The sequence below is a fragment of the Dysidea avara genome, chromosome 6 (assembly GCF_963678975.1).
Source record: "Dysidea avara chromosome 6, odDysAvar1.4, whole genome shotgun sequence".
NCBI classification, from domain to species: Eukaryota; Metazoa; Porifera; class Demospongiae; order Dictyoceratida; family Dysideidae; genus Dysidea; species Dysidea avara.
The window spans coordinates 31949699-31973296 of NC_089277.1; the positions used below are offsets into that span (position 1 = coordinate 31949699).

Here is a 23598-nt window from a genome sequence, read left to right on the forward strand (position 1 = left end):
ATGAAATAGAGATGGACATTTATTACACATCAACAGATTCATATGTACACTATTTCTGGTTCAGAATCATGGCTACATATTGAGACATTCCTAAATAAATTACATTATGATACATTCATCTTCATATTTACACACTTAGTACAGTGACACATTGACTGTCATTCAATGATGTTCTCCAGAAGCCGAATTGAAATGATGTAGTTACACATAAGTTATGACTAGGTGATATGCATGATCATGGTATACCTCACGTGTATTACAAATATGCATAGATTGTTTTGAAAATAATATTTAGATATAGAGAAGGTGTTTATTTTTCAGGTAAATTGACTGTGGTGAAGGGAGATATATCTGGTAGGGCTGCACTGATTCCACTTTTTACCGATACTTCAAATACCAAGTACTCAGCTGGGAAGTATCTGCAAGTACAAGTACCGATACCAAGTACCTTAAAGTAGTTACTTCATAGTGCACATATTTATTATATATTCAGGGCCACCCACAGGGGGGCAACTGGGGCATTTTGCCCTGGGTCCCAGCCTGAAAGGGACCCCAGGAGGCTCCATGAAAGCCCCCCTAAATACCTGTTTAAAAGATCGAAATACTCTAATAGAGCAGTCAGATCTAAATACTCTAATAGAGCAGTCACAGTATTCTTCAGAGGAGCAGTGTAGCAAGTTTATAGATAAGGAGATATGGTTGGTGATGGGTAGTTATTGGCATTGTCAGCAGGTTGTGACCTTTTCTTTTTTTCCTTGGTCTTCAACTTACAGCTTGGGTGAAGTTGTGATTCAGAATGGAAACCTCCTTGCCTCTGGGGCCCCACTTTAACTCTTTGCCCTGGGCCCCTTAATTTCTCTGGGCGGCCCTGTGTATATTGCATTTCATGGTATTCTTGTACACGTTTTCAGTATGGTTCATGTTTATAATGAAGTAGCCAATCAGATTCACAAAGAAGGAAGTCACTGAAATGCTAACCAGTGGATATTCCAGTATTCTTTGGGAGAAGTGTAGATAATAATATCATAATGGTGCTTACAAAAAAATACTGAAAGTCACTTTTACCTGATTGCTCTATTAGAGTTATTGACTGTTCTATTAGAGTATATCGATCTTATTCTCAGTAAAGCATTTTCACACGTAGGTTTCAGCACAGATCAGTGATTTTGCCGGTAGTTAGCTATTAGTGTTATACTTGATGCTTTTAGGCGTCCACTGTGCTAGTAAAATAAGCAAGTACAAACAAACGTTATTTTATTCTCGCACGTGATAAGAATCGGTATTTGCAACAATATAATGGCCGATTCCGATACTTCATGAAAACAGCAGTATCGGCCCAAAACCGATACCAATACTAGAATTGGTGCAGCCCTAATATCTAGATCATGATGTGTAGGCCATTGCAACTGGATATCGCCCATGACAACAGATTTGCTTTTTTTCACCAAGAGAACACAAAGTCACATGATTAAATTATGAAATTTCATTATTAAAATCAGCTAAACATGAATGGTCTGCTTTTTCCAAGCATAGTAGTAATCCATACATGTGGTCTGGGGCCATAATGGAGCTCTCGTCAGTGGCTGTATGTGACCACACAGCTCAATGGTGTTGTCGTGTTGAATAAAGACCTGTGCTGTGGATTTCCTTTTATTTTAGCTAGTCTTGAGGCCTGAATAGAACTTGGGCCTAACTCATCCTTTTACCTTACTCATTAATTTTTTAAAGTTCACATTGTATTGTGTACTCAGATGCTTCACTATTCTTATCACAATTGTAACTGATCAGATTTTTTTAGTTTGAACCATACACCAGGGTAATGCGTGAACACAAAAGAAGGTTACAATGTCATAACACAATGTAGACATTGTTTCTACTCAAGTATGTACATACAGCAGTAAAACAGATGCTTTAAGCTATTAATAAAGCTTCATGCATCCCTCACGTCAAATACAATACTGGCAAAACATGATTATAAATACATTTTGCACTTTCATAACTGACAAGCACATGTAGGCTAGTGCTAAAGTTTGCTTGTATGGCCACCAAAAACCATCCTTGATTAAAATTGTAATACTAAATTCCACTGTTTTTGTAAGGCTACTAAACAACAATAATGTTCACCAGATCAAACAACTCCTCATGTGTAGTGGATTGTACAACAGCTACATAGCTTTTGCTACATTACACCATCCAACTAATTGCACAACACCTTGTATCATGTATTTCCATTACAAACAAATACAGAAAAATAAAGAGATAAATAAATAAAATACGGAAGTTCAGTACTACAGCAGCTACTAGACTACATATCTCATGCTAAGGCTCTCAACAATAACAAACCGACAAGACTTCCAAGTTAACAAATTTACTAGAAACATGTTTATTACCTCTTCATTGGCTTCAAACATGGTATATCTCCTTTTATGATTAGTGAGATACATGCTAAACATACAACCCTAAATTATTTTAATATTGTTTTGTTCAATAATGACACTGTTATCAGTACTGAGTGCAGGTAAGCACATTATTTAAAAATTTATTTCAACACATTAATTAATTGGAAGAAACTGATGATGTCATAAATAAGGTCACACAGAGATATATGTAACAAACTAACACATTAATTACTTTGTTCCTCATTTCCACACTGGCACCATGTTGTAGCAGTACTAAACACACATCATGGTTATTATTGTAGGCAGCCAAGTGTAGTGGAGTATCCCCATCCTATAACAATAAACAATTATCACATGTACCACTAACTACCACACTTGATACTGTATACTGTATATAGAGTACATAATCATAACCACCTAATGTTGTACACTGATATGTAACTATACCAGATACCTTATGACATGTGGTGAAAAATTTCAATTAATGCTTTAACTACAACAGTACACAAAATAGTTGTTACACTACTAGGACTGTGTATTGTACAGTTATTGAGCAGGTGAAACATATTATCAGAGAGCTATATAACAATAATATGAACAGTTATTACAGTCATTTAGGGGTGTCAGAGTAAAACTGAAAGTAGTAAATAAGGCTTAGTCTAGGAGGATCTGAGGGTACGGCATCAAGGAAATTTTGAGAATTACTTTTGATATACTAATTTTGGGCTGTGCAAAGTACGAGCTACTGTTAGCTAGTTAGCTAGGTGCTTAATAATAGACATTGGGTGACCTGCAGTTCGAATCCTGGGGCTGGAGGGATTTTTTTCCTTACTTTGGCCCCTTTTCTGTTACACCTTATCAGTCCGTCGGTAAGTCAAGTCATTAGATCTAAGTCCCTGAAATTAGGTTAGGTAATCCTAAGGCTGCAGCACATGTTGCTGTCAGACCTTCAGTGCTGGTCACTGTAAAGTGCTAATAATAAATAAAAATAATAATAAATAAAACTGGACACTGATCAAAGAAGTGGTGAAGTGCTGGCCTCATTGGTCATGCCTACTCTGATGTCCTTGCATTCATTAGAGTACTACATTTACTGTCAGTCACCAATGTGACTGGATCTGGGAAAACTGGTCTTATCGCCCATGTCAGGAGATTCAATTTTTTACCAAGAACACAAAGTTACATGAATAAACTAACTAATTTCACAATCAAAATCAGCTAGACTTGAGTGGTATGGTTTTGATGGCTACTTTTCCCAAGCCCTGCAGTGGTGATCTGTACGTGGAGTGTCGGGCCTTAGCCTGAGGATGGTTGTATTCATTTCACTTGTAATCCTCAGTTTTTCATCCTTTGTCTTCAGTATTGCCTGCACAATTGAACGCTTTTGCTAATTCTCTAGATGTCTACTTTATGTGATATTTTAGTATGTAGTCTAAGTACATCCATGTCCTTCAATGACAAACAGTTTCTACTCTTAGCTGTAAAGTAAATGAGTCTACCATCTCGTTATTAGCAGCTGTATTTCTCGTGACTGGACAATATGGATTGTCAGTACAAGCAAATCATTCATTTTAGTTCAGTTTTTTGTGGTTACCATGCAAATCAACATCTATGGATACCTAGCATTGGTGAAGTGTTGGTTGTTAAACAGGAGCAGAATAATTGTCATGACAAACATGTAGTTGATATCATCAAGATGGCTGCACTGCTGGTCATGTACCAAACAATATCTTCAAGAATGGCTTTTAATTTCTTGAACCACGATGAAGATGTAACATATTGTGAAATATTATAACAGAAGAACATTACAATAATGGTATGCCTTCATAAACCATCAACGAATTTCTTAATAAAATAATAAATACCACCACTACTTTGTAAGGCGGCTATTGTTTTTGAACAACAATGAAGTTGGCCAGATAAAAAGACTCATCACATGTAGTGCATTGTACAACAACCCTTGCTGCATTACATCATCCAACACATTGCACAACACCTTGCATCATGCACTTTCATTGCAGACAAATGCTGTGGCTACATGTGCAACTAAATAAAAATATACAGAAACTTCAAAACTACACTACTAGATTACTTGCCTCATGCTAAGGCTCTCAACAATAACAAACCCACATGACCTCCAAGCTTTAAAATATCACATAAAAATGTTTATTAGCTATTCATTGGCTTCAAACGTGTTAACGTATTTTAATTTATGATTAGTGAGACAAGTAAAAGAAATAAGTTAGGAATTTTAAACTAGAGTAGTAGTACTGCTGCAATAAAAAGTACTGAAACTGAGCCACATCAAAGTAGTACATAACACACAGATACTGTAAAACAATAAGAAGTGAATATCCCTACTGTGCTACAGAGATTCTACAATCAAAATGCACAGTAGAGATATTCACTTCTTATTGTTTTACAGTATTTGTACATTATGTACTACTCCGATGTAGCTTGTTTTGGTAAATTTTTATTGCAGTGGTACTACATTGTCCCTACTCCAATTTAAAATTTAACTTTTATTAAACTTGTTTGTGAACTACTTATTAAAAGCTAGCTACAATTCTCATATTCATGAGTGAGATTATGATCTGCAGCAATCACGAATCTAATAATTATATTCCTAAAAGCTTATGGGCTGTTCACTTGCATTCCAGCTGCACCTATATGTATTACTGATGCACCAAGGTCGACATAGCCACCAGACTAGTTCACCTATATATATACATGCAGCTATGCCAGACTATGTAACTCACTTACAATAGTCTACTTTCATATATATTGTACATATATACCATTACAAAAGCACTCCATCTCACTGCTATATGGAAGGTTAAAAGTAGAATAATAGTGCAAGTATTGTATGGATATTAATATGCCAAAAGTTTCTTCTTTAGTGAATTCAAACCGCTTCTGTGTAAGTAGGATTGTAACTGTAGCCATTTTTCCGCTGTGCTAACCTGAACGCATCAGGCAGGCAAGCAGTAGAAAACTCTGTTGAATATTTTTAAACCAGACACACAAGCCAAAGGCCGGCTACGGGCATGCGCCTAGTTTATTGACATTATTTTAGTAAAATGTGTGTGTGTACCAATCTATCTATCTATCTATCTACCTATATCTATGTTTGTCCATACACACCCATGTGAGCAAATCCTTATAGTGCAGCAGTCAGCTATGAAAATTAAACACTAAATGAAGCCTGTATTAAACTTGAGCATAGACAACTTTTGCACTGAGGCAGTTTCTTTTTGCTGGTTTGAAATACGGGTGTAGCAACTCTCTACAAACTTCATGAACTACCATCCCATTGGGCTCTTCATGTATTTAACTACCAAAAAACACCATAGCATGCCTCTTAGGCTACTAGGAAATGCATATCTCTTTGACTAGAAAATGGGTGTGTCCCTATACGTATCTGTATGGAAAAAAAAGCATAGCCTTGAGGTTTTGTAGAGAGAATTTGTGGGAAAACACAATAGTCAAACTATATAACAGTTTAGAAGATACTTCTAAAGTGGTTTGTTTAACAAGTGCTTCCTTAGCAGTGCATAGCAACATAAGTAAAAGAATTATGAACATTTCATGAATTACAAAATATGAGAATTACACACTAATAATAAATGTATTATTACACAATCAAAAACCCGATTTGTTACAATAATAATACATAGTTGGTTAATTCCAGATGACTTAGCAAGCTGCAAGGTGCCTGGTTTTTAGAATTCAACTTGTTTATAATTTTGTAGCAACTTGACAAAATACATTTTGATTTAATCAGAAAGAACTTTTGGGTTAGATCAAGACACACGATAGTGTGTCGTGCGGCCCAAGAAGCCGGCGCGCCCACCGTGATTTTTATGAATAAAAAAACTATTAGTTTTCGTGTCTACCAGGCAAACCGCTTAGAGCAACGAGCTGAAAATCAGTATGTAGCTGGAATAATTATCATAGAAAGTCCTTGCAGTAGTACAGAAGAATCGGATTACAAATCACTGAGTTATGATTCGAAAGGCAACTATGTGCAGCAAATGTGAGATCGAGATACTCTAATAGAACAGTCACCCTAATAAAGCATTCAGCTGCATTTATAATTTACTCAGTTATATTACACTGTAAGTTATTCTGTAGGGAATTCAGCTACAAACAAGTCACCCTGTAGTCAGATCAGCTAGAAGAAGGTACCTAATAGAGAGTTCAGCTACAAAGAAGCCATCATGTAGAGAGTTCAGCTCAAATAAATCACCCTGTAGAAAATTCAGCTACAAACAAATTGCCCTGTAGAGAGATCAGCTAGAATAAGTTACCTTGTAGAGAGTCCAGTTACAAAGAAACAATCATGCAAAGAGTTTAGATGCAAACAAATCACCCAGTACTCAGAAAGTTCCGCTATGAACAGATCACACTAGAGAGAGTTCAGTTAGAAACAAGTCAACCTGTAGATAGATCAGCTAGAAGAAGTCACTTTGTAGAGAGTTCAACTACAAAGAAACCACCATGTAAGAGAGTTCAGCTGCAAACAAATCACCTGTAGAGAGTTCAGCTAGGAACAAGTCACTCTGTACAGAGATCAGCTAGAAACAAGTCATCCTGTAGAGAGTTCAGCTAGAAGAAGTTACATTGTAGAGAGTTCAGCTACAAACAAATCACCCTGTAGATAGTTCAGCTAGAAACAAGTCACCCTGTAGAGAGATCAGCTAGAAACAAGTCACCCGTAGAGAGTTCAGCTAGAAGAAGTTACATTGTAGAGAGTTCAGCTACAAACAAATCACCCTGTAGATAGTTCAGCTAGAAACAAGTCACCCTGTAGAGAGATCAGCTAGAAACAAGTCACCCGTAGAGAGTTCAGCTAGAAGAAGTTACATTGTAGAGTTCAGCTACAAAGAAACTACCATGTAGAGAGTTCAGCAGCAAACAAATCACCCTGTAGAGAATTCAGCTACAAACAAATCACCCTGTAGAAAGATCAGCTAGAAGACGTTACCTTGTAGAGAGTTCAGCTAGAAACAAATCACCCTGTAGAGGGTTCAGCTACAAACAAGTCATCCTGTAGAGAGTTCAGCTAGAAGAAGTTACATTGTAGAGAGTTCAGCTACAAACAAATCACCCTGTAGAAAGATCAGCTAGAAGAAGTTACATTGTAGAGAGTTCAGCTACAAAGAAACTACCATGTAGAGAGTTCAGCTGCAAACAAATTGCCCTGTAGAAACAAACAAATCATCCTGTAGAAAGATCAGCTAGAAGAAGCTACTTTGTAGAGAGTTCAGCTAGAAACAAATCACCCTGTAGAGGGTTCAACTACAAACAAGTCACCCTGTAGAGAGTTCAGCTAGAAGAAGTTACATTGTAGAGAGTTCAGCTACAAAGAAACTACCATGTAGAGAGTTCAGCTGCAAACAAATTGCCCTGTAGAGAATTCAAATCACCCTGTAGAAAGATCAGCTAGAAGAAGTTACCTTGTAGAGAATTCAGCTACAAACAAATCACCCTGTAGAAAGATCAGCTAGAAGAAGTTACCTTGTAGAGAGTTCAGCTACAAACAAATCACCCTGTAGAAAGATCAGCTAGAAGAAGTTACCTTGTAGAGAGTTCAGCTACAAACAAATCACCCTGTAGAGAGTTCAGCTTGAAACAAGTCACCCTGTAGAGAGATCAGCTAGAAACAAGTCACCCTGTAGAGAGTTCAGCTAGAAGAAGTTACATTGCAAAGAGTTCAGCTACAAAGAAACTACCATGTACAGAGTTCAGCTGCAAACAAATTGCCCTGTACAGAATTCAGCTACAAACAAATCACCCTGTAGAAAGATCAGCTAGAAGAAGTTACCTTGTAGAGAGTTCAGCTACAAACAAATCACCCTGTAGAGAGTTCAGCTAGAAGAAATTACGTTGTAGAGAGTTCAGCTACAAAGAAACTACCATGTAGAGAGTTCAGCTGCAAACAAATTGCCCTGTAGAGACAAACAAATCATCCTGTAGAAAGATCAGCTAGAAGAAGTTACCTTGTAGAGAGTTCAGCTAGAAACAAATCACCCTGTAGAGGGTTCAACTACAAACAAGTCACCCTGTAGAGAGTTCAGCTAGAAGAAGTTACATTGTAAAGAGTTCAGCTACAAAGAAACTACCATGTACAGAGTTCAGCTGCAAACAAATTGCCCTGTACAGAATTCAGCTACAAACAAATCACCCTGTAGAAAGATCAGCTAGAAGAAGTTACCTTGTAGAGAGTTCAGCTACAAACAAATCACCCTGTAGAGGGTTCAACTACAAACAAGTCACCCTGTAGAGAGTTCAGCTAGAAGAAATTACGTTGTAGAGAGTTCAGCTACAAAGAAACTACCATGTAGAGAGTTCAGCTGCAAACAAATTGCCCTGTAGAAACAAACAAATCATCCTGTAGAAAGATCAGCTAGAAGAAGCTACTTTGTAGAGAGTTCAGCTAGAAACAAATCACCCTGTAGAGGGTTCAACTACAAACAAGTCACCCTGTAGAGAGTTCAGCTAGAAGAAGTTACATTGTAGAGAGTTCAGCTACAAAGAAACTACCATGTAGAGAGTTCAGCTGCAAACAAATTGCCCTGTAGAGAATTCAAATCACCCTGTAGAAAGATCAGCTAGAAGAAGTTACCTTGTAGAGAATTCAGCTACAAACAAATCACCCTGTAGAAAGATCAGCTAGAAGAAGTTACCTTGTAGAGAGTTCAGCTACAAACAAATCACCCTGTAGAAAGATCAGCTAGAAGAAGTTACCTTGTAGAGAGTTCAGCTACAAACAAATCACCCTGTAGAGAGTTCAGCTTGAAACAAGTCACCCTGTAGAGAGATCAGCTAGAAACAAGTCACCCTGTAGAGAGTTCAGCTAGAAGAAGTTACATTGCAAAGAGTTCAGCTACAAAGAAACTACCATGTACAGAGTTCAGCTGCAAACAAATTGCCCTGTACAGAATTCAGCTACAAACAAATCACCCTGTAGAAAGATCAGCTAGAAGAAGTTACCTTGTAGAGAGTTCAGCTACAAACAAATCACCCTGTAGAGAGTTCAGCTAGAAGAAATTACGTTGTAGAGAGTTCAGCTACAAAGAAACTACCATGTAGAGAGTTCAGCTGCAAACAAATTGCCCTGTAGAGACAAACAAATCATCCTGTAGAAAGATCAGCTAGAAGAAGTTACCTTGTAGAGAGTTCAGCTAGAAACAAATCACCCTGTAGAGGGTTCAACTACAAACAAGTCACCCTGTAGAGAGTTCAGCTAGAAGAAGTTACATTGTAAAGAGTTCAGCTACAAAGAAACTACCATGTACAGAGTTCAGCTGCAAACAAATTGCCCTGTACAGAATTCAGCTACAAACAAATCACCCTGTAGAAAGATCAGCTAGAAGAAGTTACCTTGTAGAGAGTTCAGCTACAAACAAATCACCCTGTAGAGGGTTCAACTACAAACAAGTCACCCTGTAGAGAGTTCAGCTAGAAGAAGTTACATTGTAAAGAGTTCAGCTACAAAGAAACTACCATGTACAGAGTTCAGCTGCAAACAAATTGCCCTGTACAGAATTCAGCTACAAACAAATCACCCTGTAGAAAGATCAGCTAGAAGAAGTTACCTTGTAGAGAGTTCAGCTACAAACAAATCATCCTGTAGAGAGTTCAGTTAGAAACAAATCACCCTGTAGAGAGTTCAGCTAGAAGAAATTACGTTGTAGAGAGTTCAGCTACAAAGAAACTACCATGTAGAGAGTTCAGCTGCAAACAAATTGCCCTGTAGAGACAAACAAATCATCCTGTAGAAAGATCAGCTAGAAGAAGTTACCTTGTAGAGAGTTCAGCTACAAACAAATCACCCTGTAGAGGGTTCAACTACAAACAAGTCACCCTGTAGAGAGTTCAGCTAGAAGAAGTTACATTGTAGAGAGTTCAGCTACAAAGAAACTACCATGTAGAGAGTTCAGCTGCAAACAAATTGCCCTGTAGAGAATTCAGCTACAAACAAATCACCCTGTAGAAAGATCAGCTAGAAGAAGTTACCTTGTAGAGAATTCAGCTACAAACAAATCACCCAGTAGAGAGTTCAGCTAGAAACAGATTACACTGTAGAGAGATCAGCTAGAAACAAGTTACCCTGTAGAAAGTTCAGCTAGAAGAAGTCACATTGTAGAGAGTTCAGCTACAAAGAAACTACCATGTAGAGAGTTCAGCTGCAAACAAATTGCCTTGTAGAGAATTCAGCTACAAACAAATCACCCTGTAGAAAGATCAGCTAGAAGAAGTTACCTTGTAGAGAATTCAGCTACAAACAAATCACCCAGTAGAGAGTTCAGCTAGAAACAGGTTACACTGTAGAGAGATCAGCTAGAAACAAGTTACCCTGTAGAAAGTTCAGCTAGAAGAAGTCACATTGTAGAGAGTTCAGCTACAAAGAAACTACCATGTAGAGAGTTCAGCTGCAAACAAATTGCCTTGTAGAGAATTCAGCTACAAACAAATCACCCTGTAGAAAGATCAGCTAGAAGAAGTTACCTTGTAGAGAGTTCAGCTACAAACAAATCACCCTGTAGAGAGTTCAGCTAGAAACAAATCACCCTGTAGAGAGATCAGCTAGAAACAAGCCACCCGTAGAGAGTTCAGCTAGAAGAAGTTACATTGTAGAGAGTTCAGCAGTTTAGCTGCAAACAAATCGCCCTGTAGAGAATTCAGCTACAAACAAATCACCCTGTAGAAAGATCAGCTAGAAGAAGTTACCTTGTAGAGAGTTCAGCTACAAACAAACCACCCTGTAGAGAGTTCAGCTACAAACAAGTCATCCGGTAGAGAGATCAGCTAGAAGGGTCACCTTGCAGAGAGGTCAGCTACAAAGAAATCACCCTGCTTCATCTTTTCTTCTTCCTGTAGTAAAGAAACAAAAACAGGTTAAAAAGCCCTAAAGCCGGCCATAGGCCGGCTTTGGGACATACAAATACAAAAAGAAGTGAAATCTAATCCAAAACAGCCAAGCTGTAAAAAAGGAGTGTGGCCCTGAGAAAAGCTATGGTGAAAAAAGATGTGAAATCCAAGGTGGCGGCCAAGAAATGGCTGTGATGGTAGGTTAATGGTAAAAATTTTAATAACAACAATTCAGGTGAATTTGGTGCCGCTTGGTCTTGGCACAAAATTCACCTGAATTGTCGTTATTAAAATTTTTACCATTAACCTACCATCACAGCCATTTCTTGGCCGCCACCTTGGATTTCACATCTTTTTTCACCATAGCCTTTCTCAGGGCCGCACTCTTTTTTTACAGCTTGGCTGTTTTGGATTAGATTTTAACCAACTGCAATACTGCCATGTCATCATGAGGGGAAATCAAGGAAGGTTTTTGGGTAATATTTTATTGTGGGCCACACACACACCTTCATTACAGTACTATCTTATTGTATGATAAATGCTAAACATCTAACCCTGATTTATTTTTATACTGTTTTGTTCAATAATGACACAATGATCAGTACTGAGTGCAGGTAATCACATTATTTAAATAGAATTTTAACACATTAATCCATTGGAAGAATCTGCTAATGTCACTAATAAGCTCACACAGTGATATAATAGCAAACTGACAAAATAATTACTTTGTTCTTTGTATCCACACTGGCACCATGTTGTAACAGTATTAAACATACATCATAACTACGATAGTAGGCAGCCTTGTGTAGTGGAGTTTCCCCATCCTATAACAATAAACAATTATCACATGTACCACTAACTACCACACTTGTATAACAATAAACAATTATCACATGTACCACTAACTACCACACTTGATACTGTATACTGTATATAGAGTACATAATCATAACCACCTAATGTTGCACACTGATATGTAACTATTTTTTATTTATTTATTTTTTATTTATTACTGTGTAGGACTCCATCAAGGAGTATAACACACAGATACAAAACAATCAAAGTAAATTCAGATGGTTTAACAAAACGTCCTTAAAACAGTTTATAGATGGCTGATTGACCACATCTTCTGGCAGTGTTCCATAATTTAATAATGGATGGTAAAAAGGAAAATAAGTACGAGTTGATTCTTGCTTGTGGGATAACTATACCAGATACCTTTTCCTGGCTGATAGGCATAAGTAGACTGATACTCACAGTTTGTTTGTATGGCCTTCATAAACCATCAACAAATTTCTTAATAAAATAATAAATACCACCACTACTTTGTAAGGTGGCTATTGTTTTTGAACAACAATGAAGTTGGCCAGATAAAAAGACTCATCACATGTAGTGGATTGTACAACAACCCTTGCTGCATTACATCATCCAACACATTGCACAACACCTTGCATCATGCACTTCCATTGCAGACAAATGCTGTGGCTACATGTGCAACTAAATAAAAATATACAGAAACTTCAAAACTACACTACTAGATTACTTGCCTCATGCTAAGGCTCTCAACAATAACAAACCCACATGACCTCCAAGCTTTAAAATATCACATAAAAATGTTTATTAGTTATTCATTGGCTTCAAACGTGTTAATGTATTTTAATTTATGATTAGTGAGACAAGTAAAAGAAATAAGTTATTAATTTTAAACTAGAGTAGTAGTACTGCTGCAATAAAAAGTACTGAAACTGAGCCACATCAAAGTAGTACATAACGCACAGATACTGTAAAACAATAAGAAGTGAATATCCCTACTGTGCTACAGAGATTCTACAATCAAAATACACAGTAGGGATATTCACTTCTTATTGTTTTACAGTATTTGTACATTATGTACTACTCCGATGTAGCTTGTTTTGGTAATTTTTTATTGCAGTGGTACTACATTGTCCCTACTCCAATTTAAAATTTAACTTTTATTAAACTTGTTTGTGAACCACTTATTAAAAGCTAGCTACAATTCTCATATTCATGAGTGAGATTATGATCTGCAGCAATCACGAATCTAATAATTATATTCCTAAAAGCTTATGGGCTGTTCACTTGCATTCCAGCTGCACCTATGTATTACTGATGCACCAAGGTCGACATAGCCACCAGACTAGTTCTCCTATATATATATATACATGCAGCTATGCCAGACTATGTAACTCACTTACAATAGTCTACTTTCATATATATATGTTTGTACATATATACCATTACAAAAGCACTCCATCTCACTGCTATATGGAAGGTTAAAAGTAGAATAATAGTGCAAGTATTGTATGGATATTAATACGCCAAAGGTTTCTTCTTTAGTGAATTCAAACCGCTTCTGTGTAAGTAGGATTGTAACTGTAGCCACTTTTCCGCTGTGCTAACCTGAACGCATCAGGCAGGCAAGCAGTAGAAAACTCTGTTGAATATTTTTAAACCAGACACACAAGCCAAAGGCCGGCTACGGGCATGCGCCTAGTTTATTGAAATTGTTTTAGTAAAATGTGTGTGTGTACCAATCTATCTATCTATCTATCGACCTATATCTATGTTTGTCCATACACACCCATGTGAGCAAATCCTTATAGTGCAGCAGTCAGCTATGAAAATTAAACACTAAATGAAGCCCGTATTAAACTTGAGCATAGACAACTTTTGCACTGAGGCAGTTTCTTTTTGCTGGTTTGAAATACGGGTGTAGCAACTGTCTACAAACTTCATGAACTACCATCCCATTGGGCTTTTCATGTATTTAACTACCAAAGAACACCATAGCATGCCTCTTAGGCTATTAGGAAATGCATATCTCTTTGACTAGAAAATGGGTGTGTCCCTATACGTATCTGTATGAAAAAAAAGAGTAGCCTTGAGGTTTTGTAGAGAGAATTTGTGGGAAAACACAATAGTCAAACTATACAACAGTTTAGAAGATACTTCTAAAGTGGTTTGTTTAACAAGTGCTTCCTTAGCAGTGCATAGCAACGTAAGTAAAAGAATTATGAACATTTCAAGAATTACAAAATATGAGAATTACACACTAATAATAAATGTATTATTGCACAATCAAAAACCCTATTTGTTACAATAATAATACATAGTTGGTTAATTCCAGATGACTTAGCTAGCTGCAAGGTGCCTGGTTTTTAGAATTCAACTTGTTTATAATTTTGTAGCAACTTGACAAAATACATTTTGAGTACTGCTGAGGACGAATTTCCTGACTTTGACATTGGTTAAGTTAAGTACGTATAGGTAGTAATAAGTATATAGTTGTAGTTTTCAGTATGTAATATTATGGAACTTTAAAAAAAAAAAAAAAAAACATTTTGAGTTAATCAGAAAGAACTTTTGGGTTAGATTTTAACCAACCAGTACTGTCATGTTATCATGAGGGGAAATCAAGGAAGGATTTTGTGTAATATTTTATTATGGGACACACCCACACCTTCATTACAGTACTATCTTATTGTATGATAAATGCTAAACATCTAACCCTGATTTATTTTTATACTGTTTTGTTCAATAATGACACAATGATCAGTACTGAGTGCAGGTAATCACATTATTTAAATAGAATTTTAACACATTAATCCATTGGAAGAATCTGCTAATGTCACTAATAAGCTCACACAGTGATAAAATAGCAAACTGACAAAATAATTACCAAGTTCTTCATTTCCACACTGGCACCATGTTGTAGCAGTACTAAACACACATCATAGTGATTACAGATGGCAGCCAAGTGTAGTGGAGTAGCCCCATAATATAACAATAAACAATTATCACATGTACCACTAACTACCACACTTGATACTGTATACTGTATATAGAGTACATAATCATAACCACCTAATGTTGTACACTGATATGTAACTATACCAGATACCTTATGACATGTGGTGAAATATTTCAATTAATGCTTCAACTGCAACAGTACACAAAATAATTTTTACACTACTAGGACTGTGTATTGTACAGTTATTGAGCAGGTGAAACATATTATCAGAGAGCTATATAACAATAACATGAACAGTTATTACATTCATTTAGGGGCGTCAGAGTAAAAGTGAAAGTAGTAAATAAGACTCAGTCTAGGAGGATCTGATGGTATGCATCAAGGAAATTTTGAGAATTACTTTTGAGATACTAATTTTGGGCTATGCATAGTACTAACTACTGCTAGCTAGCTAGCTAGCTAGCTAGCTAGCTAGGTGCTCATGAACACAAAAGAAGGTTACAATGTCATAACACAATGTAGACACTGTTTCTACTCAAGTATGTACATACAATAGTAAAACAGATGCTTTAAGCTCTTCATTCATCCCTTAAGTCAAATATAACACTGGCAAAACATGGTTATAAATACATTTTGCACTTTCATAACTGACAAGCACAAGTAGGTTAGATCTGAAAGTTTGTTTGTATGGCCACCACAAACTATCCTTAATTAAAATTTTAATACTAAATTCCACTGCTTTTGTAAGGCTACTAGTGTTGTTGAACAACAATAATGTTCACCAGATCAAACAACTCCTCACATCTAGTGGACTGTACAACAGCTAAATAGCTTTTGCTGTATTATATCATCCAACTAATTGCACAACACCTTGTATCATGTATTTCCATTACAAATAAATACAGAAAAATAAAGAGATAAATAAATGAAATACGGAAGTTCAGTACTACAGCAGCTACTAGACTACATATCTCATGCTAAGGCTCTCAACAATAACAAACCCATAAGACTTCCAAGTTGACAAATTTACTAGAAACATGTTTATTACCTCTTCTTTGGCTTCAAACATGTTATATCTCCTTTTATGATTAGTGAGATACATGCTAAACATACAACCCTAAATTATTTTTATATTGTTTTGTTCAATAATGACACTATTATCAGTACTGAGTGCAGGTAAGCACATTATTTAAAAATTAATTTCAACACATTAATTAATTGGAAGAAACTGATGATGTCATAAATAAGGTCACACAGTGATATATGTAACAAACTAACACATTAATTACTTTGTTCTTCATTTCCACACTGGCACCATGTTGTAGCAGTACTAAACATACATCATACCGATTATGGTAGACAGCCAAGTGTAGTGGAGTATTCCCACCCTATAACAATAAACAATTATCACATGTACCACTAACTACCACACTTGATACTGTATACTGTATATAGAGTACATAATCATAACCACCTAATGTTGTACACTGATATGTAACTATACCAGATACCTTATGTCATGTCGTAAAATATTTTCATTTAATGTTTCAACTACAACAGTACACAAAATAGTTGTTACACTACTAGGATTGTGTATTGTACAGTTATTGAGCAGGTGAAACATATTATCAGAGAGCTATATAACAATAATATGAACAGTTATTTCACTCATTTAGGGGCATCAGAGTAAAAGTGAAAGTAGTAAATAAGGCTTAGTCTAGGACAGAGTCAATTATTACTGCCTGACATAGGCCATTTGTCAGGCAAATATCATGCATGGCTGACCATAATGGAACCTGCCTGACAAAATGTCAGACCAAAATAGAAGAAAGTTATAGAATTTTTATAGTGAATCATTGTCAAATGCAATTTGACAACAGTGATTGTATAGGATGAGTCACTCTATTCTATCAATGTATCATAAGGATTTCCCTATTATGACAAATTGCATAAAACAGTAATATATCAACTGAAATGTTAGTGGAATTACAATGGCCAACACTGGAAGATCGTAGGAAACAGGCACGTCTGATGCTGTTGTTTAAGTTTCTAAACAAGTTAATTTATGTTCCAAATCAGTATCTGCCAGTGTTATCTCCTGCAACAAGTACCAGGGCAAACCATCCCTTGAAGCTATTACAGTTGTATGCCAGAACAAATCGATATAGTAACTCTTTCTTACCAGGATCAATACCAGACTGGAACAATTTAGATATGGAAGATCTTGACAATATAGACTTACTTACTTTCAAAAACCGTTTGCAAAATGCATAGACACTAAAATTTTGTTTTTGTACATTAGCGATTTACCCAATGGGTTTTGCTAATCAATAATAATAAATAAATAAATAAATAAATCAATGTCAGATAACGCTTTAGGTTGTCTGACTTTTTCACTGGGATTTGAAAAAAAATTATAATTGTCTCTGGTCAAGGAGGATCAGAGGGTATGCATCAAGGAAATTTTGAGAATTACTTCGAGATACTAATTTTGGGCTGTGCAAAGTACTAGCTACTGTTAGCTAGCTAGCTAGGTGCTTAATAATAAAACTGGACACTGATCAAACAAGTGGTGAAGTGCTGGCCTCATTGGTCATGCCTACTCTGATGTCCTTGCATTCATTAGAGTACTACATTTACTGTCAGTCACCAATGTGACTGGATCTGGGAAAACTGGTCTTATCGCTCATGTCAGCAGATTCAATTTTTCACCAAGAACACAAAGTTACATGAATAAACTAACTAATTTCACAATCAAAATCAGTTAGACTTGAGTGGTCTGGTTTTGCCGGTTACTTTTCCCAAGCCAGTGGTGATTTGTACATGGAATGTCGGGCCTTAGCCTGAGGATGGTTGTATTCATTTCACTTGTAATCCTCAGTTTTTCATCCTTTGTCTTCAGTATTGCCTGCACAATTGAACGCTTTTGCTAATTCTCTAGATGTCTACTTGGGGTGATATTTTAGTACGTAGTCTAAGTACATCCATGTCCTTCAATGACAAAGTGTTTCTACTCTTAGCTGTAAAGTAGATGAGTCTACCATCTCGTTATTAGCAGCTGTATTTCTTGTGACTGGACAATATGGATTGTCAGTACAAGCAAATCATTCATTTTAGTTCAGTTTTTTGTGGTTACCATGCAAATCAACATCTATGGATACCTAGCATTGGTGAAGTGTTGGTTGTTAAACAGGAGCAGAAAAATTGTCATGACAAACATGTAGTTGATATCATCAAGATGGCTGCACTGCTGGTCATGTACCAAACAATATCTTCAAGAATGGATTTTAATTTCTTGAACCACGATGAAGATGTAACATATTGTGAAATATTATAACAGAAGAACATTACAATAATGGTGCAGGAATTGTACTAGAAATTCCTTAAAGATTTGGACATCGAATGCATGTTTTAAAACTAAAAAGAGCTCTTCTCTGCAGATACTGTAGCTAGTTATGTGTATTCTGACCACTGTATGAGACTCAATTCTAATGCATTGATGCTCCTGTTGTACCAGTCAGTGTTGAAACAAGGTCGGGTCATTCGGGTCACATTTTCTCAGGGTCATCCGGGCCTGACCCGGATTGGATAACATGAGAAACGAAATTATTCATTTTACGATGTGGAAATGTGTCCGTTGCTGTCTGCAAGCTTACGTGGAGCCACGCCCACTAATCGATTGTTGTATGAGTTGCATATAGCCTAGTCTTACAGCAGGATAAGTACTTTTTCGAGCCACACCCATTTTAATATATCGGGAAATTGTAATACTAGGTATGCATGAAGCCACACCCAATTACTGTCTGTAAACTCACAGTGGCTACGTGGAACCAAACCCACTGACTGATTTTAAATTATATTAAAACTTATACTTGTTTAGGTATCACATAACTGTTCGTTTACTCAACAGGAACATAGATCTTATCACACGCCTCAGCTATAATTATCATCCGGGTCAATCCGGATCTGACCCGGATTGCTATCCGGGTCAGTGGGTCATCCGGGTCAGCAGTAGTGACCCAGTTTCAACACTGGTACTAGTTGTTTCTGGCCATTACACATGTTAGACTTAAAACACATGCATACATTCGTGTATGGCTAAATATTTGAGACCTTGTAACCATGGCTGACTGCTTAATTCAGGTGACTGTTAATACAGGTTCTACTGTAGTTTCTTTTCTTGAGTAGCACATTCAAGTAATTGACCCTGGCTATGGTTTAATATGTAACCATGAGCTATAAGACTGAAACATAATGATGGGCATGCAGAGAATTACTAATTCCCTGGTCAGTTTGTATAATATACTTTCCTTATATAGTGTGCACCATGAGCACAAACTTCCAATGCACCTCGCAATGTGAAGTAATGTGAAGCAATTTATACTACTGAGAGTCACACGCATTACAGCAATCAAATAACCAGTATTGCATCATGTGATTAATTGTGCACATGATGCATGGTGGAAATGGTGAAGGACTGTATAGGTTGAGGTTTATTACAAGGAAGCAGCTGCAATATCCTTGAGTGGTTGTGTTATACATGTGTTGGGTTAGCACACACTGTGAATAGTTGATGCTTGAGTTGATGAATATTTACCTGATGAATGTTTAGTTTATTTGTCACATGTTGTGGGCACATGATGTCTAGAATATACATAAGGACAGCTACAGTTGACGCAGCAGGAGATAATCTTTCTAACGCTGCTTTAAGCAAATCCAAAGATCTTTCTCTTTCAGCATCATCAGAACACCACCTAAGCTTGAAACGGGGGTCTAGGATACAAGCTACAATGTATGTTTCATTTTCCTCGTAATATGGCATACGCCTATGTAATGATTGTCCACGAACTAATCCAGAGTGGTATTTGGACACCATGTTTTCAATGTGATGATATAATCCTCGAATACAGGGTAAAACATAACCTGCAGATGGAACACAACCAACCTGAACAAATTCTGTTGCCTCTTCAAAAGGAGTTAGAATTTCCACTATATCTTGAAGCAGGTTTTTTTCATGAGTAGTTAACTTGGGAGCATTTTCAAGTTGTGACAACACCAAATCTGAAACAGCAAGCACTGATCGTATCATTTTAAGCTGAGAATTCCATCTAGTTGTATTATCAGCTTGTAGCCTAGTTTCATCCTTAAGGACATCAGCTGCTACTGTTGACCTGCGCACAAATGATACCAAACTAGAGCACCTTTTGATGACTGTGTTGATCTGACCTGCCTTTGCCATACCATCTTTACCACTAGCTGCAACACATGTGCAAAACAGACATGATGTTCAAATAAGACTTGGCTCTCATCAAGGGAAACATTATCACACCTCTCAAACTCTGACTCGCCTTCAGCCTCACTATCATCACTGGCTGTATGATCTTCAACATCTTCATAACATGGAAGAGTCAAAAACGCCTTCTTTACATTGGATGCACTGTCAGTAATTATGTGCTTCACTTTTTCCCTCACACCAAAATCAGAAATGATTTCATCATACCACATCATAATGTTATCACCAGTATGTCTTCCACTGACTAGATTGCATGCAAGCATAACTGACTTAAGGTTCCAGTCATCTGAAATATAGTGCCCAGTAATGCCCAAATAAGATCGCATTTGTCGATTTGACCAGAGATCAATTGTTAGGTTGATGGTATCAGTCTTCTTCAGCTTGTCTAGTACACTACTTTTTAACTTAACATATTTCTTCTTCAACAAAACTGTGGACAATTGTTTACGGCTTGGCACCTGGTACTGAGAATCTAAGATCCTTAACAGTGATTTGAATCGCTTGCTCTCTACTACAGATAGAGGAATGAGGTCATCTGCAACGAAATCGACTACTGCAACAGTTACTAAAATCTACTTTGGGTGTAGTGAGCTGTATTTTGTTTAGGGCTGCAGTAAATGTGTCAATGTTTGCTGTGAATTTGACTGTGATTCATCTTCATCCTGTTGTTCTTTCAAGAGAGTTACGTGTACTCGTCTCTATTAAAAGATTTTAAAATGGGCAAGTACAATAAACAGCATTCTTACCATATGCTTCCACCAATTTGTAGTAGTCCTAACAGATCCAGTGATTTCCTTGGTGCAATACTTGCACTTAGCCTTAAAATTCTCTGCTGGCAAGACTTTAGGTACTTCATAGTGCTTGAGCACAGCTGGAACCTTCTTCTTAGCTGACATAGCTGCCATAGCTGCCTGCTTCTTAATAAAATTAACTCTGACAGTCCAACAGCAGTCCCACTATTTCCAAGATCATCAGAGAAATGATGGGGGAAGGCTGGATGGAAAACCTTTTAAATACTGTTTCAAAGCAAACTCAGCAAGTGGCAGGTAACTTCAAGCAAAAGCTGACCATGTTAAAATCCCATATCCAGGAACATAATTATTATCTTTGAGCCAATATACAACTTATTCACTTGCATGGTTTGTATACATGTAAATGTACTTCATTGTACTTCAAGTACTTATAAGTACTTCTAAGTACATTAAGTACTTTAAGTACATTGCTTGGAACTTAAGTATAAATACAAGTACATTACATTTGTACAAAAAGTATTTAAATATAAGTACAAGTACTCTAAAAGGTGTGCTTAAGTACACTTAAGTACAAGTACCAAAGTACTTCGCCCCATGCCTGGTCAAGATCTCATTAATTGAGACCAAACCATAATTATGTTAGTCTCATAGACATCTCAGATAACCAGAGGTGAGCACTAGTACCTATTCTACAAGATTTACCCTATTTCAGCTTTTCAAGTTCAATTTTCACTCTATCCAACTTGGGTGATAAGAATGTAGTGTCCTCTGGTAATGTAGTGACAGTTAGCAACAAAATATGAAGTAGCAATCATGTGAGAAGTACATAATAATACTGGTAGTAACTGTACTACTTACATCATTAGTAGCTAATATGTTAGCTCCACTACTTAGTAGAGTGTTGACCACCTCCAGGTGTCCACGATTACTGGCATAATGTAGTGCAGTCTGTCCAAACTAGAAAAAATGATAACAATTACATAGTATAATCACAACATGTCATAACATACTCTATACTAGTGTAACATCACAGTAAGGTTGAAACAATCTTTAAAGTTCGATATTATAGTACTCTATAATAGGGCTGGGACGAAGCTTCGAATGCTTCGTGGGTTCGAAGGTTAAGTAAACTTCAAATTATAAAAGTATCCTTCGAAGCTTCGTAATGCACTCATAGTGTACGAAAGAATTACAAATATACGTCGTCTTCTTTATTGCAGCTGCTTAATCCTCTTGCGTGATCAATGTTCGTCTCTTCGCGATCGATCTTCATGTGCCACGCCCACTTTTAAAACCATCGCAGTTCAGCTTGCTACCATATTTGCAGCCTTAAAACACCTTATAAAGTGATAGATAATGCACGGCAAGCGTACTTTTAGCCATTACTCGGTGTTTACCTATGCACGATTGCAGTGTAGCGGACACGCCCATTTGCAATCGATCGATCGCGTCATTCAGTACTGCTGCTATGCACTTTCCAATGCTTATGATTATGATAATTGGAAGGCAGCAAAATGCTGATTACATCCAATAAAAGAAAAGAGATATAAAAATGGTTTGGGGATATTTACAGATAACTAGCTAGAGTGTGTGTATTTATTACAAAGTCTTTGTCATAGCATAAGGAGGGTAGATTGTTCCATTCTTTAATAGTTCTGTAAAAATAATTCATTTGGTATTTGTTGGTGTTGGCTGCTGGCAGTATGAGTCTGAGTGGGTGGTATTGTCTTGTGCTGGTGGATTGTGGCAGAAAGTAATTGGGTATTTGTAATGCTGGCTCCTGCTGGTGAGTAATTCTGTGAAATAAAGATAATCTAGATGCTTCACGTCTCTGTTCCAGTGTGGTCCAATTAAGATTATCTAACATTGTTGTTACACTACTCTTAAAACTGTAATCTGACTGCACCCACCTCGCTGCTCTCCCCTGAACCATTTCAAGTTTGTAAATTAAGTTCTGTTGATGTGGATCCCAGACTTGAGTGGCATATTCAAGAATTGGTCGCACAAGTGTTGTGTAAGCGTCTGATTTAACCTTACTGTTACATTTACTTAGATTTCTTTTTATAAAATTCAGCATCCTGGTGGCTTTGTTTGTAATGTTATTAATGTGAGGTGCCCATGAGAATGAATTGTCTAGAAGTATCCCTAAATACTTATATGTGCTGCTGGATTTGATGGTCTGGTTGTTTAAAGTATAGTTATTTTATGAGAGGTAGATGACGTCTCGTAAATCTCAGTAAGACACATTTGTTGATATTAAACTTCATCTGCCACCTCTGTGCCCATCTAGAAATTTCATCAATATCTTTCTGCAACAGAACCACGTCATCTTCATTACTAATTGTTCGGCAGACAACACAATCATCCGCAAAAAGTCAAATAGATGACAAGATGTTACTGTTAATATCGTTTATATATAGTAAGAACAAAAGAGGCCCTAATACAGTACCTTGTGGGACACCAGAAATAACTGAAACAAAATCAGATTCGTTACCATTCAACAGT

At 36.8% G+C, this 23598-nt stretch overlaps 1 protein-coding gene across 1 annotated transcript in view; it reads right to left on the minus strand.

Annotated features, from left to right (window-relative positions):
- The window catches only part of LOC136257918 (uncharacterized), a 60622-nt gene that overhangs the window by 19147 nt on the left and 17877 nt on the right, over positions 1-23598 (minus strand). Inside the window, exons 3-6 of the mRNA XM_066051242.1 lie at positions 21952-22050; positions 16338-16436; positions 12002-12100; positions 2632-2730 (exon numbers count right to left, since the gene is read on the minus strand). Of these exons, the coding sequence (XP_065907314.1) occupies positions 2632-2730; positions 12002-12100; positions 16338-16436; positions 21952-22050 (396 nt within the window). The remainder of the gene's footprint in view (positions 1-2631; positions 2731-12001; positions 12101-16337; positions 16437-21951; positions 22051-23598) is intronic.